Source organism: Talpa occidentalis, unplaced genomic scaffold (assembly GCF_014898055.3).
Source record: "Talpa occidentalis isolate TD23 unplaced genomic scaffold, MPIMG_talOcc4v2.1 talOcc4.9, whole genome shotgun sequence".
NCBI lineage: Eukaryota > Metazoa > Chordata > Mammalia > Eulipotyphla > Talpidae > Talpa > Talpa occidentalis.
The window spans coordinates 15,583,373-15,600,373 of NW_023605305.1; the positions used below are offsets into that span (position 1 = coordinate 15,583,373).

Consider the following 17,001-nt stretch of genomic DNA (forward strand, 5'->3'; position numbering starts at 1 on the left):
TTGCTCTAGATCCAAAGTTTTCTTGTGGATTGCCTTGGATGGGCTGATCTTATCTGAATATAGAGAAGGAAAGAGGCTGCTAATATGCAGGGTGGTCCCAGGGCCAGTCCTACCCCCACCGCCTGCCAACCTCTTCTTCAATCTTTCCGGAGCAGTTCCTGCCTCACGCTGGGGACCGTATCTTGATCACGGGGGCAGCTGACTCCAAGGTGCATGTCCACGACCTGACAGTAAAGGAGACGATCCACATGTTTGGAGACCATACAAACCGGGTGAAACGGATCGCCACGGCACCCATGTGGCCCAACACCTTCTGGAGTGCCGCTGAGGACGGGCTTATCCGGTGAGGACCTGAGGCATTGAGTTGGGCCTTTGCCTCCCTGCCCTTCCCCTGCCCCTCTGCATGTCAGCTCCCTAGCCACCTGTCTGTGCTGTTCCTTCCACAGCCTGGCTCCTTGCCTCCGGTGCTTCTAGCCACATCTGTGTTCAGGGCAGTTGTCTGTAAACACACTTAGCTGGGAACGTATTCTTACCACCTCCCTCACCACCGTCCCTCCTCTTTACACACTTCACTATAGTCAGGCCTGCCAGCCTGATTTCACCACCTCAAATGCCCAGTCTCTACCTCCTCTGGGCTTTCACACTCGCTGTTTCCTCCACCTGGGATTCTCTGTACCCAGCTCTTGCTCACCCTGTGGACTTCAGCGTAAGAGTCACCTCTGAAGCACCTTTTCTGACCATCTCTGCAAGGTAGATCTCCCTGTTATACTTTGCCTCAGCACCCTTAATGCATCCTTTGTGACCCTAATTATCACCTAGAGTTCTTTTATTTAACTTGTTGGTTTACTTTTGGGTCTGTATCCGTCACTGGCTAGTGAACTCTCTCTGGAGTTTGTCAGATGTGACCTTAGAACTTTTCCCTTATGTTCCCCACCAGCCGTAATTGCCTCCCTTGAGTTCCTATAGGACTTTGTTCCCTCTTCTCTGTTACAAAGGAGGAGAGGTATTTAAATCGTGAATGAACTACAGAACACAACAGTTAGAAGCAGGACACTGAAGTCAGACCTGGGGGCAAGTCAGTTTCCTCATCTATAAAATGGGAATTGCCGTAGTATCACTCTTGTTGGCCTGGGCATTAAAATTAACCTTAGCATAGCACAGTCTTGCATCCTTTAATGATGTTTCCATCAGCAACAGACCACATATCCGCATATCTCAGGTGGTCTCGGTAGTCCATGCCACAGAGCCCAGGTGTGTAGTGGACTGTGCCATCTAGGTTTGTGTAATTACACTCTGTGAAGTTTGCCCAACCACAGAATCGCCTGATGATGCATTTCTCAGCCGCGCATGACTGTACTTGGAAGACAGAAAGCACTTTGTCAATCGTCAGTCCAACTTTGTGTTGCACTTAATGACCTTGCCTGACCAGACTGTGCCAGGGCAGCAGGTAAAAAGCTGAGCATCTAGGGCCCAAGGTAGGAGCCTAAGCACGTAGGCACAGACACAGTCAGGAAAGGGCCTGGAAGAAGGTGAACATCAGTGGGGCTTTCCAGAATAGACAAGATCTAGGTGGGCAAGAAAAAGCAAGTAGGCACCCCAACTTGGGCAGAGTTTGTACAGACAGGTAAATACGGCACATACTGGACGAAGAGTTCTGTAGTTACAGTTGACCCACATTTAGAAAACTGAGAAACAAAGTTAAGAGGTATGTGAACTCACGTCTTGAAAATGAGTCTGAGGAATTTGGTAAAAGTAAACTAATGCTAAAAGTATTGAGCAGTTTCTACAATTTTCTGAGCCAGGAAAATGATGCAATGGAACAATATTTTAGGAAAAACCATCTGGTAAGGATAGCTTAGGAAGATAAGGTGAGCAGTGAAGACATCATCGCACATGTCTGGGCAAAGTTGGGTGAGTACACAGGTGAAGTCCTCCGGCTCAGGACAACCTTGTCCTGGCAGCAGAAATCTCCCCAGGCTGCACCAGTGGGGTGACCTTTAGCCCCTGGATGGGACTCTTGAGCTTGTCCTGGTACTTGGCGTTTAGATGACTCTCGACTCTCAGATTCTCAGATTCTCTTTTCTTTCACTCCATGCTTTTTTTTCCTGCAAGAAACTAGATTAAGGGTAGACTTAAGAAGGAGCAGAGCAGAGTGGTCTAATGCAGTCTTAAGAAAATATCCCAATTGCACTTGTTGCCAGTGTTATCTCAGACAGGCTGCTTAACTTCTGTGGAGTTCAGGGTTCTAATGTTGCCTTGTGGTGGTGTGAGGATTTAATTAGATAATACTTGTACAACACTTGGGACAATGCTGGACACAAAGCATTTTCTCACTAAATGTTAATAGTTTGAAGTAATAGTACATAGTCGTGATAATAAACAATATAGTAGTATCTGCCTTAAGGAGTTCTATTAGAATAAAGGAGTTCTATTAGAATAAAGCAATGTGTGAGATGCCCACTACAGGTGCCTGATACACACAGGGCTCTCAAGAAATGGCTTGCCATCCCTATTATTTACAAATAGGTCCAAACCTCCCCTCCATCCTCTTTGCACATTATGACCTTGCCTTCCACGTAAGAACCAGGTCCCCAGCCCCTGACTCTGTCCTCTCTCACAGCCAGTATGACCTTCGGGAGAACAGCAAACACTCGGAGGTGCTGATTGACCTGACAGAGTACTGTGGCCAGCTGGTGGAGGCCAAGTGCCTCACTGTCAACCCCCAGGACAATAACTGCTTGGCAGTTGGAGCCAGTGGGCCCTTTGTGAGACTCTACGATATTCGCATGATCCACAACCACAGGTATGAACTCCTCTTCCTGTGGGCACATCCCTGGGAACTTGTTGCCTGCTTTCCCTTGTTGTCATGCCCTCTTCCTTTTGAGAGTTGTTTTTTTTTCAATTTTGTGTTCTTTAAAAACTTTAATCCGGGGCCTCCCCTGGTGGTGCAGTGGTTGAGCGCTGGGCTGCAAGGCTGCCCACAGCCTCTGCAGTGCCGGTTCATTCCCCGGCCGCCGGCAAGGGTCCCACAAAAAATAAATAAGTAAAAACTTTAATCCATGCTTATTTTGTAAAATATGAAAAGTATACTAAATTACCCATCATCCATCACCTGAAAGAAATCATTGTATATATAGTATTTGTATAAATAATCTTTTACTGTGATTATTTGTACAAAGTTATAATCATGTATATGTAATTTTATTTTATTCTTTTTTTTTTCTAAACAAAAGTAAAATATACTCAGAACCTCTACAGAAATCCCAGGCCTGAGCTGCTCCCCCAGCTTGGGTTTTCAGTGGACTCCTGGACAGGTACAGGGATGTCCAGCCTGCTTTACCTTGATTCGTGGGTTTGGGCAACAACTGCTATTCCTCACAAACATGACTCGGCATGAACCTTGAGCCTTAGCTTCCTCCTCTGTAAATGGGGATGATAGGGTGGCCATAATGAACCAATGTTTCGAGTAGACATGACCTCCTAATAACATGTATGCCCACAACTGTCTAGTTGGCGGACCTGTGGGGGTACTGAGATCTGGAAAAAACATGCCTCCTGTATCTCTCCAGGAGAGATACATTTTCTTCAGGAAGTGTGTTCTGGCCTACCCAAGTGGGGAGTGCCAGGGGCTATAACCTCTATGGTTTGTCTTCCCACCAGAAAGAGCATGAAGCAGAGCCCTTCAGCAGGCGTGCATACCTTCTGTGACCGGCAGAAGCCCCTCCCGGATGGTGCAGCCCAGTATTACGTAGCAGGTAGGGCTCAGTCCAGCTCTGGCCCCAAAGTCTTGGCTGTATGCTGACTTTGTCCAGCACAGTGCAGGAAGTCAGCATGGGTGGTGGTCAAGAGCAGAAGTTGGGGAGTCGGACAGACCTGGGTTTTCATCCTGGCCACTATTGACCAGCCTTTTGTGACCTTTGGCAAATTGCTTGCCCGAGGAGTCTTAATTTCTTTTTCAGTAAACGAAGCACTTGTCCTGGCATATATAGTAGGTGCTCCACTTTAGCCACTTCTGTGGGGAAGGCGATCACTTCATCATTGTGGTGGCTAACTTCACACAATTTCCTGTCCCTTTTGTGGGCCACTGGGAGTCTCACATGAGACTGACTGGGCTGTTACCTGCAGGTCACCTACCGGTGAAGCTGCCTGACTACAACAACCGTCTGCGAGTGCTGGTTGCCACCTATGTGACCTTCAGCCCCAATGGCACCGAGCTGCTGGTCAACATGGGAGGGGAGCAGGTATGTATAGCTGTCCAAGGTCTCTGTGCCCCACCACCACCCTGTGCCCCACAGCCAGGCTGTGTGCCTCATAGCCACTGCAGTGAGGCAGAAAAAAACAACAGCTCATTGTAAGTGATGTCATGGTGAGACATGGGAAAGGCACAGCATGACTGAAATTCCCAGAGAGGCCCTGGTCTGGTCTTTTCCTGAGCATTAGCTTCAGAACTAACATACCTGTCTTCTAATGCTAACCTGTGTCTTCTAATGCTGACCTGCTTGCTAGCTTTGGTCTAGAAACAAGTCTTTTGTTGAACAAGTCTCTTCGTTTTTCTGAGCCTCGGTTTTTTCATTTGCTTTTTCTAGGAGGAAATCCTGGGGCTCAGAACACACAGCTCTGCTGTGACACAGGTCCAACTTTAGGAAATGTTCTTTGATAGTGTTCTTTTTTGTGGGCTCTCAGTCAGGGTATTTAGTAAGCCTTGCTAAAATTCATTTATTCTACAAGCCCTCGTTGAGCACTTCCTCTGGGACTAGCTTTACATAAACATGAGGGAGACAAATGTGAAAAAGGATCTATCCCAGGATGGTGGGAGACATGGCAAGTGAAACAGCTGATGACTTTACAAGGAAAGGTGCGATTGTGTACCAAAGAAATAAGATGGAGGAGAGGTGAGCTCCCAGGTTCAGAATAGGGCTCTAGCGCCAGAGACTGAGCCATCACCTGGCCTAGGGTGGCGTGAGGATGGGGGGAGAGGCGTCTGGCAGAGTGGTTTTAAGCCAGACTGGGTTTTGAGTCCTGGCTATGCCACATGCTATTTTTATGGCCCTGGATAAAATACTTAAACTCTGAGACTACATTCTTCATCTATAAAGGGGGTGATTATAATAGTCCTCCTTCATGGGAAGGTTTCTAGGATGAAATGAGATTTGGCAGCATTTCTGGAGCAAAGTAAGAATGCAGTAAATGTTAAGTAATATAGATATTATTTACCAAGAGAACTAACTAGCAGTGTTTGGGCAAATTGTTTTTTTTTTTTAAGATTTATTTATTTATGCATACAAGAGCTGGGGTACAGGCCAGAGGTGTGGGGGGTGGTGAGAGGACTCACCAGAGACAGAGTGGGGAACAGGACAGGCAGATTAACCAAAGTACACTGCTGAGGGGAGCAGCGGGTGAGTCAGGAGAGGTCTCCTGAGCCATATGGGTAGCTCCCTGGCCAGTTGGGGGATCGAACTCTTGCTGCAGAGGCTGCAGACAGCTTTATAGGTTGCATCTTAACCCCTTGTGCCACCAGGGAGGCTGCAAATTGTTTTTATTTTTCATTTTTTCTCTTTTGTTTTTATTGTAATTTTTTAAAGCTTCTATTTGTTTGGGCAAATTGATTCCCTTCTCTGAGGGTTTATTTTTTTCTCTGTAAAATGAGTCATTTGGCTTTGTGATCTCTGGGGCGGAGGGGGGCGGAGGGGGAGGGGGTTTCAATTTAAACATGTGATTCTAATTAATGACATTATTTCCAGCGGTCCACCCTAAAAGGCCCAGCAACTGGGAAGATTTCCTCCTTGAGCTTTGCCCCATAGAAACCTCTCCCCACCTCTCTCCTTGGTTCCATGCTCAGCACTCACTGTGTTCCCGAGTGTCACCAGTGCTTGCCCCAACCACTTCTCATTTCACTGCCTTCATCTCTCTTGATCCCTCCACTCTAGGTCTATTTGTTTGACCTGACTTACAAGCAGCGGCCGTATACCTTCCTCTTGCCTAGAAAATGCCACTCCTCAGGGGGTAAGTTCCCCCTGCTGCAGAGCTTGAGTATGTGCTACCTGTGTGAGAAGCCTGCCCCTTACCTTGTGCTGTGACTGTGATTCTCCCAGAGGAGTAGGTTCTCTGAAGTGATATCATCTCTACAGTAAGCAGGAAGATAGCAGAAGTCAGAGAGGTCTGCAAAGGGTTGGCAACACAGCCCTCTTGCTTCCCTCCGAAAAAGCAGGTTCTTTCCATGATGTGACTCCTGAGCACCTGAAGTAGTTGCCCTTCCCTTCTTGTCTTGGATCAATGTCCTCATTGACTTCTTCCTGGAACCTGCAGTAGATTTAGGCACCTCCTTAGCCACCATTCCCACCCCTCTTTCTAAGGGCAATGCCAAGTTGAAGTTGTGTCTCTCTGCAGCCAGCAGAGGGCGCACAGACTTTTCTTTATGCCCTTGCCTGCTGGTCCATCAGATCTTTTCAGGGAATGAATCTAACCCTGGGAGGATAGCCACACTAAGGAACCATTCAACCCTGCGATGGAAGCTGAGGGCTGCAGAGAAGAAATGAGGCCATCCTCTTGAGTTGTTGCTCTTCCTTTCTCCCCATCCCCTGCCAGAAGTTCAGAATGGCAAGATGTCCACCAATGGTGTGTCCAACGGTGTATCCAATGGCCTGCACCTTCACAGCAACGGCTTTCGGCTGCCCGAGAGTAGGGGACATGTCAGGTGAGCCCAGCCTAACTTGTCCAGCCCTCCCAAGTCCAATTATATCTTACAGGGCAGAGGGAGGGGCATGTCCTGTAAACCCTCTTGACCCACCCAGGCATGCACCACAGAGTCAGGGAACCAGGGCAGAGAGACTTCTGGAGGGTGGCCTGTGGTCCAGTACTACTCCTTCCTGGTAGGACTGTAGTTAGTTAGACGGGCCGTGCAGCTTCATACCTGTAGCTGAGTCAGGACCCAAGGGGGTGGCTGTATCTCAGTACCAAGCTCCCTTCTAAAGGGGTTCCACACAGATGGGCCTCCCCATTGTATTCTTCTCCATACCATAGCATATTTTGCCTCTGTTCTCTGCCAGACACTGTGCTGGCTTCTGATCCAGAGGTGCTCAAATCCTTTAGCCCTTGAGAGAAGCAGTTCTCTAAAGAGAGATCCTGGGAGGAACTTGGGTGGCCCTAAGGATCAGCATGTAGGCAGGTGGTGTCAGTGACGGTCAGACCCAGGAGTTGGATGAAGAAGTACCTAAGGCTGCTCAGGTCAGTTTTATTTCTGCCCCTCTTTTTTTTACGGACTCATGAGTATCTAGAATTATATCCATTACCTTTCATGGTAACTCAGACAAGGATAGTAATGGTCCCTTCTTGTAAATGACAGTGCATTTCCTGGGGGCTAAAAAAATCATGGTGGCCCCCAGGAAGGGCTACAGATTTCTGAGAGACTGCTCTGACCTCCTTTGGCTGTCCCAATTTGGCTCTGTTTTTCCCATAGTCCCCAGGTAGAGCTGCCCCCATACCTGGAGCGTGTGAAACAGCAAGCCAATGAGGCCTTTGCCTGCCAGCAGTGGACCCAGGCCATTCAGCTTTATAGCAAGGCCGTGCAGAGGGCCCCTCACAATGCCATGCTCTATGGAAACCGAGCTGCCGCCTACATGAAGCGCAAGTGGTGAGTAAAGCCAGACCAGGATGAGGGACGGAGGCAGTAGGCCTGATGGACCCAAGTGCTGAGGCATCTAGGGAAGGTGGCAGTGACATCCTGCTGCCGAGTAAGGGCTTCTTGGGCCCAGACCTCTCCTCCCTGCCTCTAGGCTGGTAGTGAGCAGGTACCTGACCCGCTAGTCAAGAAGACTTGGTTAACTGGAACACGTTCCCAAGTAGTTTCAACATGGTGCTCTGTTGTAATGTGCTGTGGCCACTGAGAAGTAGGATATGAGAGACTGCTTAACCCCAACTGTTGGAGAATTTGGACCTTAAACTGAATTTCAGAGACACAGAATCTTGATGGATGGAAATGAGGCCATTTAGAGAATTCAGTTGATAGCCATCTGAAATTAATCTGTGCCTCCATTACTGACCTTGGAGCTTACTTTCCTGTGCTCTGAGATCCTTTGGACCAAGCACAATCAAGGTCCCAGAGACCTGAAGCCAGCTGTGGGTCATGCTGGGTTGTAGTAGCCGATGATAAAGGAGTAAGTCCATAAGCATAAGTATCCTTTATCTCTGGACACCATCAGGGGTCCCTAGCCCTTCTGCCTACAGTACCAGCAGGCAAGCAGACAGGCAGACCCCATCCCCCTGCCAGGGCCAGGACTGGAGATGGATAGAGCTGGGCCCACAGCCATTTCTGCTCCGTCTGGCATCCGTCGGCTCTGCCCAGACAGACGGGCCAGCTGGTGTGCCATCGTCTGGCTGCAACACGGCAGGCCAGGAAGGGAAACTTAAGAAACCCACCCAAGTTAGCAGGACGATAGATGGGGGTTTGTGAAGATGCTACCCCAAAGACCTTAGCTCAGGCATCAGGAGTATACCAAGGGTTCATATAGTACCAAACTCAGGAGATGACAGTTTTGTTGGGGGTTTCACCTCCCTGTCCCAACAGTTGCATAGAACACAGTGATCCTGGTCCTGATCCTGCTGAGAGCTGTTTCACTCATGCATTTCCCAAACCACATTTACTCGATATGTTCTCTGAACTCCTACTATGTGCTAGATACAGTCACTCTGAGCTCTTGGATTCCAGAGTGCCTAGGGGAGAAAGACATGAACATAGCATATCACCAAAGAGGCAGGGCGCAGTTAGTCTCTGAGTGGTCAGATGAAATGCTGTGGGCTTCAGGAAAAAAGTTAGGTGGCTTTAGCTGGGGATCAGGGAAGCATCAGGAAGATGTGGTATCTGAATGGGCTTTGAGTGTGGGCAGGCGTAGACAAGGAGATGAAAAGGAGGAGGGGATCATGGGGGAAGGACATTCCCAGGGAGACAAAATGGTGTGAACAAAGGCGTGGGGGTGGGGGACTGACTGAAGAGCTTGTTTGCAGAACAACAAATCCATTTGGCTGAAGCAGAGGGTTCGGGAAAGGACTGGCAGGAGATGAGTCTGTGAGGTAGCCTGGGGCCGGCCTGGGAAGGACTTGGAATGCAGAGCGGTGGCGTTTTGGCCTCGATTCAGTGTGTGATGGGCAGCCACTGAAGAGTTCTGAGCATGAGAGGATGCTCTGAGGGCTGTCCTTTCAGGGAGATTGATCTGGCGTAGGTCTAGATGGGTGAGCCCTGGGGCCAGGCTGCTCTCTCCCCATCCCCACATGCCTGCCAATGACCCCTAGAATGTCACATTCTGTCCCAGGTCAGTCTCCCCAGGGCTGCCATCTGCTCTTGGATGCAGTGGGCGCTGTCGCCCCCTGGCTTCTGGCTGGTCTCTGGTCTGATTCTCCCCAGGAGCTCTGAGGGGCACCTTGCAGGCCGTAATTGGGTTTCCAAACAGCGCCTGCTCCTTCGTCACAGCCACTCATTGTGACGCATGGAAGCACGCTGTCTCCTGCCTGCCCCCGTACTGGCGGAGCTGCTTGTTCCTGGTGTGAATGTGGCAGCTCCAGGGGCTGGCTGCTCCCTCTGAGTGCCATGGGAGATCAGGTGCAGTTGGACACTGCCCATGTCAGGCCTGTTCTGGCCTTTGTGGGAAGGTCAGGAGCCGTGCTCTCGTCACAGAGGGGCTGTCAGTCCTGGGGAGTGCTGTTTGCCACAGTCGAGTCCTAGGCCCACCTCAGCTGGGCAGAAAACCAACCAGCCAGCCAAGAAACAGCTCCCAAAGGAGAAGCAGCTCCTGATGAGAGGTGGGAATAAGGTTCTGGGGTGGGGGTGTGGATGTGTCCTATATTCTGGCACAGGGTGGGAGGAGGACGGACTTCTCTTGCAACTCTCCCCAACTTGCTGCCCCCACACACCATTCCCACTTCCCTTCATCCATGCTCTAGGAGGCTGGAGAAGTGAGTGGGGCAATTTGGAGCTCTGATGTGCACACTCCTCGCCATCAGCTTCCAGAGAGCTGACTGCGCCAGACTGTCAGGCCCCATCCTCCAGCCCCGGGAGGTAGAGGCCACAGCTGCTGTGGATCAGTCAGCCAGGACAGAGGGGGGTCTGGCTGAGGGCTTGCTGCCTGCTGGTCAGACCCTGAGTCCCCGCCTGGCACTTCTGGCTTCCCCAGACCACAGAACTGTCCTTGTGGGCCCCCTACCATGGACAAGGCTTTGAGGCCAGCCGGGGGGATTTTAGGAGATGGATGGAGGAAAGAAGGAGGAGGACTTGGGGAGCCTGAGGTGGGCAAGATGCCAAGCCTTCTGCTGCAGAGCTGCGGGCGCCTGGGGTGAGCGGGCATGCAGTTGCACTCTGTTTCCAGCAGAGGGCAGCCTGACATTGGTTTTTGCCACACACCCAGCCTCCACCACCCCCCCCCCCAACACACACACACACACACACACACACACCCAAAACCCAAGTTCCTGGCTTGCTTCTTTAACATACTCTTGTCTCCCAGGGAACCAGGCCTGGGCTGAGCAAGGGTTCTCTTCAGCCCAGTACCCTTGCCCTGAGTCAGCAGAGATAGGCTGGGGTGGCCACAGGAAGCAGAGGAGACGGAATGGGGACTCCTTGCTTGCCACATGGCCCCACCTCCAAGCCACATTCCCCTGCCTTCCCAGGGATGGTGACCACTATGATGCCCTAAGGGACTGCCTCAAGGCCATCTCCCTAAACCCATGCCACCTGAAGGCACACTTCCGCCTGGCCCGCTGCCTGTTTGAGCTCAAGTACGTGGCTGAGGCCCTGGAGTGCCTGGATGACTTCAAAGGGAAGTTCCCAGAACAGGCCCACAGCAGCGCTTGTGATGCTTTGGGCCGAGACATCACAGCCGCCCTCTTCTCCAAAAATGATGGTGGTAAGTGGGCACTGAGAAGGGGTTCTGTCCCTATTTGAGGTGCTACATGACGTTCTAAGAAGGGCAGGTTCTGGAGTGGGAGAACCCATCTGCTGATTCAGAAACATGCAGACTTGACACATGACATGGTCTGTCTGAGACTAACTCGTCTTCTGACAAGGGGGGATGCTAGCACCGCCCTTTTAGAGTTTATTGAAGATTAGTAATAGCATGTTGGAGGCATCTAGTGGAGTGTCCAGAACTCAGAGTAAGAGTAAGCTGAACCCCGTCAGGTCATCTTTCCATCCAGGCATCCGCACTTGCCCACAGACAGGTCTTGGCTGCTCCGTTGGGCATCTGAATAAGGGGCCGCAGCGGGGGGTTGTGCAGGGCTTCCAGGTTGCGGGTGTCCGCAGAGGCAGCAGTACAGGGCATTGGAAATGCCTTGGGCACAGCATGTAGTGGCCACGTGACCTTGGGCAAAACACAACCTCTCTAAGTCTGCTGCCTTACCTGCACAGGGCCGCACCTTGTTAGCATCGCAGAGCAAGCTGGGTAATTGTATGTGGAGTGAGCTCCCTGAGACAGATGGGGCCTCACCCCTCCTTGGCAGTTTACTAACCATGCAGCTGATTTGTTTCCTTACATATTTATCAAGCACCTACTGTGTGCATGCCTGGCCCTTTGCTGGGTCCTGGGGACACAGCTGTGAACAAATCAAATGAGATCTCTGTATTCCTGGGGATTGTAGCCTAGTGTAGGGGCCAAGTAAATGAAGAAACAGTGTGATGAGTGCCACGGGGACCTGAGATGGTGATGGAGGAAGAGGGCTTGACAGTAATTCTTGAGGAACAGACATCCAAGCTGAGGTCTCAAGGATCAAGAGGAAGAGTTGAAAATACAAAATGTAGCTGTGGGAGGTAAAGAGTTCCTGGCATAGGAGCAAACATGTGCAATGGCCCTGAAGCAGGCAGGAACAGGTACTTTTAAGGCACTGAGAACACTGGTGTGGTCTTACCCAGGGTACTTCACCAATCCAGTGCTTTCGTTGGGATCCATGGTAACTTCCAAAGGGGAAGGGCTTGGACCTTCTGCCTTCAGAGCTGTGGATCTATTTTGACAAACCCACCCTCAGCTCTCTTGCTAGTGCTTCACCCTCCCCTCCTTGCTTGTCACTTCACAGAACAGACCCTGGGCCTGTGTGTCCTTGGGGCTTCCAGACCTTAATCAGGGACCTGACTCCCAAACCCCCTGGCATCACAGGTCTCTTCTTGAACATCTCCAAGGGTTGGATTCAAACGTGCTTCTTCGTATTTTTCCAGGGGAGGGGTAGAAGCAGGTTGCCCTGCATTGCTGGTACTTGAGCTGAAAACAGGATGGGATGGGGACGGTTGGGGGAGGGGAAGGGAGGGGATATAGGACTCTCACCTTTCCTTGGTCTCTGCCGCCAGAGGAGAAGAAGGGAGCTGGTGGCGGCGGCCCTGTCCGCCTCCGCAGCACGAGCCGCAAGGACTCCATCTCAGAGGACGAGATGGTGTTGCGGGAGCGAAGCTACGACTATCAGTTCCGCTACTGTGGCCACTGCAACACCACCACAGACATCAAGGAGGCCAATTTCTTTGGCAGGTCTGAGACCCCGAAGAGGAGGAGGTTGGGGGGTCTGGGGACACAGTGCTTTCAAAAAAGAATCTCAGATCCCAGCTCTGCTTCTGTGTCCTTGGGCAGGCAGATGTCTTTAGCTCTGTGAGCCTTGGCTTCTTCATCTGTAAAATGACACCAGTCCTCCCCGCTCATGGGCCCCCCACACACACGCTCATGAGGACTAACGATACCACCCATGAGGCATCTAGCACTGTGTGTGGACTGTTCCTCTGTCCCCAACCTCCTCCGTCTGTGTCCGCGTGCGGAACTTGGTTTCTTTATCTGGATTCATGGAACCTCCCTCTGCTGGGGGTCCGAGGCAAGACCCCTCAGAGGCTGGCAGCCTCGGCACACCCGCTATGTGCTCAGAGCTACCCGGTGCCGAGGGACACAGCCTATGTCTCAGACACCATCGCCAAACCCTCCTTCGGGGAAGGTTGCCTCCTTTGGGTAGGTGAGACAACTCGAATGGGAAATTCCTCAGTCCAGATCCTCTGTAAGTGCCCCGGGTGCCTCTCTGCAGGGCAGATGTACTCTAGGGTGTGGCGGGTCTGACCCAGGAACCTTAGACAAGGTATTCCCAGAGCCCTTGGAGATGGAAGATCTAGTCCTGCCATCCTCCTCGAGGGGCTTATGTAGCGCTGTGCAATCTAGGGACCCAGGCTGTCCTGGCCCTGAGTTTCAGAGAATAGTGAGCAGTGGCCGGGGCTTGGTGGGATAGAGAGGATCGCTGTGTGTGTAGAAGTTTTGAGTCAACTGTCAGGCCCCAGTTTGAGGGCTGAGTGGCCCTAGAGGTCCCTGTTGCCCCTCTCCCCAAGCCATGGAGCCTCTACTCGCAACTGTAGGAAGCACCCTGCCTGACCTCCCTGCCCTTCCCCCTCCACCAGCAATGCTCAGTATATCGTCAGCGGCTCTGACGATGGCTCCTTCTTCATCTGGGAAAAGGAGACCACCAACCTGGTCCGCGTGCTCCAGGGAGACGAGTCCATTGTCAACTGCCTGCAGCCGCACCCCAGCTACTGCTTCCTGGCCACCAGCGGCATCGACCCTGTTGTGCGGCTCTGGAACCCCCGGCCAGAGGTGAGGATGTGGACGAGTGACCAGAGCCACACGGGAGGAAGGGAGGGATGGACCCTCAGCCTCTGGCTGAGCCTATGAGGGTTGGGAAGAAAACCAAGTCACACAGAGGCTAGAAGCTGCTGGCAGAGTCAGCTCTTACCTGAGGGCCCAAGGCTGTGTCTAGGCGATGCCATCAAGTCCTGAAAGTTCCAGATAGAGTGGGCAGTTGCAGGCGTGAGAGCTGGCCTTAGGGGAGCTGCAAAGATGAGACTCACATGCAGGAGACAATGGCCCAGGACATGGGGGCAGGTCATGGGGCAGGAGGGAGCAGATGCCACACCATCTCCTGAGGAAGTTACTCAGAGGCTGCCCCCTTTGCGTGGGCCCAGCAGCTGTGCAGAGGCCAGTCCCCCAGTCCCCTGGCAAGAAGCTTTGTAGTCTGGTGGGGTGTGGTTTGAATCCTGGTCCCTCTGCTCACTGCCTGAGGGACTTAACCTTATCTCTGAGCCACATTTTTATCTTCTGTATGTGGGAGTGACAGCACCACCTCCAGAGGTTGCAGTGAAGATTAAAAAAGAGATGCTTGAGAAGCGTCTGACCTCAGGGACGCTTAGGACAGCTGGCCCCCTCCACTCCCAGCCTCCCAGCGTGGGTAGCCAGGTGGGGCAGCCTGAGTTCTCACTCCCCTCTGCCCCACCTCCTCCCACTTTCCAGCTGGCAATACAGGTCAAGTGGCATATCTAATTCCAGAGGCAATTTGCTGGGAAAGAGAGAACCCTACAGACCCTCCCTTGAGGGGAGAGGAAGAGGAGCAAGGAAGGCGTGTTGGGAGAGGGGAAGGGAAGGGTGGGGCGGGGGCGTCGTGTCTACACAGCACATCCTGGTCCCGGTGTGTCCTCCCATGCCGTGTCCTTGTCCGGGTCCCCATGTACCTGACCGCGTGGTGTGTCGTCTCCCTCGGGTTTCCACATGCATCTGGGCTGTCCATGCCCCGCCATATGTTCAGCTCAGTCTGCGCGTGTTCCCGGCCGCCCCCACGTGTCTACCCAGGGGTGTGTGTGCTTCCCGCCACAGAGTGAAGACCTCACAGGACGGGTCGTGGAGGACATGGAGGGTGCTTCCCAAGCCAACCAGCGGCGCATGAATGCGGACCCGTTGGAGGTGATGCTGCTGAACATGGGCTACCGGATCACGGGCCTGAGCAGCGCAGGTGCTGGGGCCTCTGACGACGAGGACAGCTCTGAGGGCCAGGTGCAGTGCCGGCCCAGCTAGACCCGCCTGGCCCCGGTGCCCAGCCCTTGCTGCTGGCTGGATCCTCCACCTGGGCAGGAGGTCAAGGGATTTCTGTTTTGATTTGTCTTCCCCCCACACCCTTTTTTTTTTTTTCATTTCCCCTGTTTTGTTTGTTAGTTTGGCATCGCGGCGGGGTTGTTGCTACAACTCATGGCTTTCAGACTTTGGGGTGCATTGCCTCTGAATGGCCCCAACCCTGAGAAGAGCAGGGGGGACACCCTTCAGTATGCCCCCCCGCCTCCTGCTTCCATGTCCCTGGAGGGCTCTGGCCCACCTCAGGCCAGGCGGGGAGGCCAGGGCTCACACGGACTCCAGGGACCGCCCTCCCCTTCAGCTGGCAGCAGGAAGGGGAGTGGAATTCCCCACCAGTAAGGGCTAGCCTCGATGGGTTGCTACTCTTGCTCCAGACAGGCCAGGCTAGCTCCCCCTTGGTCTTCAGGGAAGGTTCTGAAAAAGGATACAGTCCCACCCTCCCTCCAGAGCCACCGCATCAGGGTGGAAACAGGAGGAGGGATGGGAGCCCCGAAGTCAGCAAGGCCAGGTCACTGCCCTGGTGGCAGAGCATCCTTGCCCTCTTGGTGGGCACTGGCTGTGGGCCCTGCACCTGTTCTCACTGACCACCTCTGGGGGCTCAGCCTATCCTCAAGGCCTGGCAGAGGGTGGGGCACCACACCATACCCCACCCACCTGTGCCAGCCCTTCTGCACCTCGGCCACTCTCCTCTCTGGGGCGCTCCTTGGCCTCACTGTGACCTTCCTGCCAGAGCTCCCAGCCAGGCCTACTCTCACTGAGGTGGCGCTCCCCTCCCCTCCCCGCTAAGGGCCTCTCCCTCCCTCCCAACCCACATGCTGAGCCGCCACAAAGACCAAAGAAGTGATGGCTTTTCTCTGTCCCCTGCTGCTCTGGGGGGAGGGGGGGTGGGTCTCCTGAGCCACTAGGATGGGAAGTCCCCAACTCAGCCCCCTCTCTCCTCAGCAGCCCGAGCTTTACACTGGATGCAGCAGTCACCCCACCACTCACCAAGGCCCCTCTCTGCCCCCTGGGCTCTCCACTCAGAGCTGCTATGGTAGTGGGTGCTCCCTCCTCCCTTCCCCCCATTTCCCCTCAGTGCTTACTTGGCTCCAGCCCTCCAGCTGCAGCCTCTGGGGAGAAGCAGCCTCCGTTCTCCTCCCGCCCGCCCTCCCTCCCTCCGCCCCTGTCTCTGCCAGGTGCCTCCTCTCAGTCAGGCTTCAGAGCTGCCCTGGAGACAGGAGGGCCATGTTAAAAGCTTTTTCACAGTTTTAAGAAGACAGGGGGGGTGCGGATGGTGGTGGGGGGTCTGGCACCATCTCGTTACTGCTTTAATCCAGGCAACACAGGTGGCAGCTTCTCCCTTTCCTCCCCACCCCGTCCCTCTTCCCAGCCCTCTCCTCTAGCTTGGTAATGAAGCATATTTATTGGGGAAGGAAACAGCTGCTGCTGCTTCTCCTGCTGCTAGGACTTGCTCCCCTGTCTCTTCTCCATGACCTTTCTCTCGCCAGGGAGGGGACAGCGGGAGGATTGGGACTGGGCCTTGGGGCCCGAGGGCCAGCAGGGGCCCCTTACTTTCCTGTGTTGGAGCCACCCGCCATTTCCTCTCTCCCTGCCTCCCGCCTCCCGCCCCCTGCCTGCCCGGCCTGGGCCCTGCAGTGTGGAGAGACACATAAGCCTTACTGTCCTCTGGGGGCAGGAGCCGAGCCTTTTTGTTGCTCCGCTCCCAGGAGAGTGAGGGTGACGCAATTGATTAAAACCATTTTGTTCTAGGTGTGGCTGGTGGCATTTGTGGGGTGCAAATGGGCCTTGGGACCAAAGTGAGGGCACCTCATTCCTCACCTAGGTTGCTCTGTGACTTGGAGTCACCACAGGTCCTTTGGCACCTGCCTTTGGGGGTTGCCGTAGGGGGCACTGGCCACCCCACACTGGTGACGGGTTTGTAGTAACCAACGTTCACTCTCCAGACTGTTTTCCATATAAAATAAGGAGACTGGCATCTTAGTGGATTTTCAGATTTTTAAAATCAGAATCCAGACGACAAATGCACATTCTTACATTGTGACCCACGAGACCCAGGGACCCACGTGCACGTGTGTGTATATAATGAGCGTGTCTTCATAGCGGT

General features: G+C 53.0%; 1 protein-coding gene across 2 annotated transcripts in view; it reads left to right on the forward strand.

The window, feature by feature from the left end:
• Window positions 1-16,647, forward strand: part of WDTC1 (WD and tetratricopeptide repeats 1) — a 52,855-nt gene extending 36,208 nt beyond the window's left edge. The window contains exons 6-16 of one of the 2 annotated variants that reach the window (XM_037501189.2): window positions 156-343; window positions 2,621-2,803; window positions 3,661-3,755; window positions 4,126-4,241; window positions 5,928-6,003; window positions 6,586-6,694; window positions 7,457-7,630; window positions 10,657-10,892; window positions 12,323-12,497; window positions 13,400-13,592; window positions 14,646-16,647. In XM_037501189.2, coding sequence (XP_037357086.1) covers window positions 156-343; window positions 2,621-2,803; window positions 3,661-3,755; window positions 4,126-4,241; window positions 5,928-6,003; window positions 6,586-6,694; window positions 7,457-7,630; window positions 10,657-10,892; window positions 12,323-12,497; window positions 13,400-13,592; window positions 14,646-14,843 — 1,743 coding nt within the window. In that variant the 3' untranslated portion in view covers window positions 14,844-16,647. The remainder of the gene's footprint in view (window positions 1-155; window positions 344-2,620; window positions 2,804-3,660; window positions 3,756-4,125; window positions 4,242-5,927; window positions 6,004-6,585; window positions 6,695-7,456; window positions 7,631-10,656; window positions 10,893-12,322; window positions 12,498-13,399; window positions 13,593-14,645) is intronic. The other variant, XM_037501191.2, reaches the window with a different exon arrangement.
• Window positions 16,648-17,001: the final 354 nt, after the last annotated feature.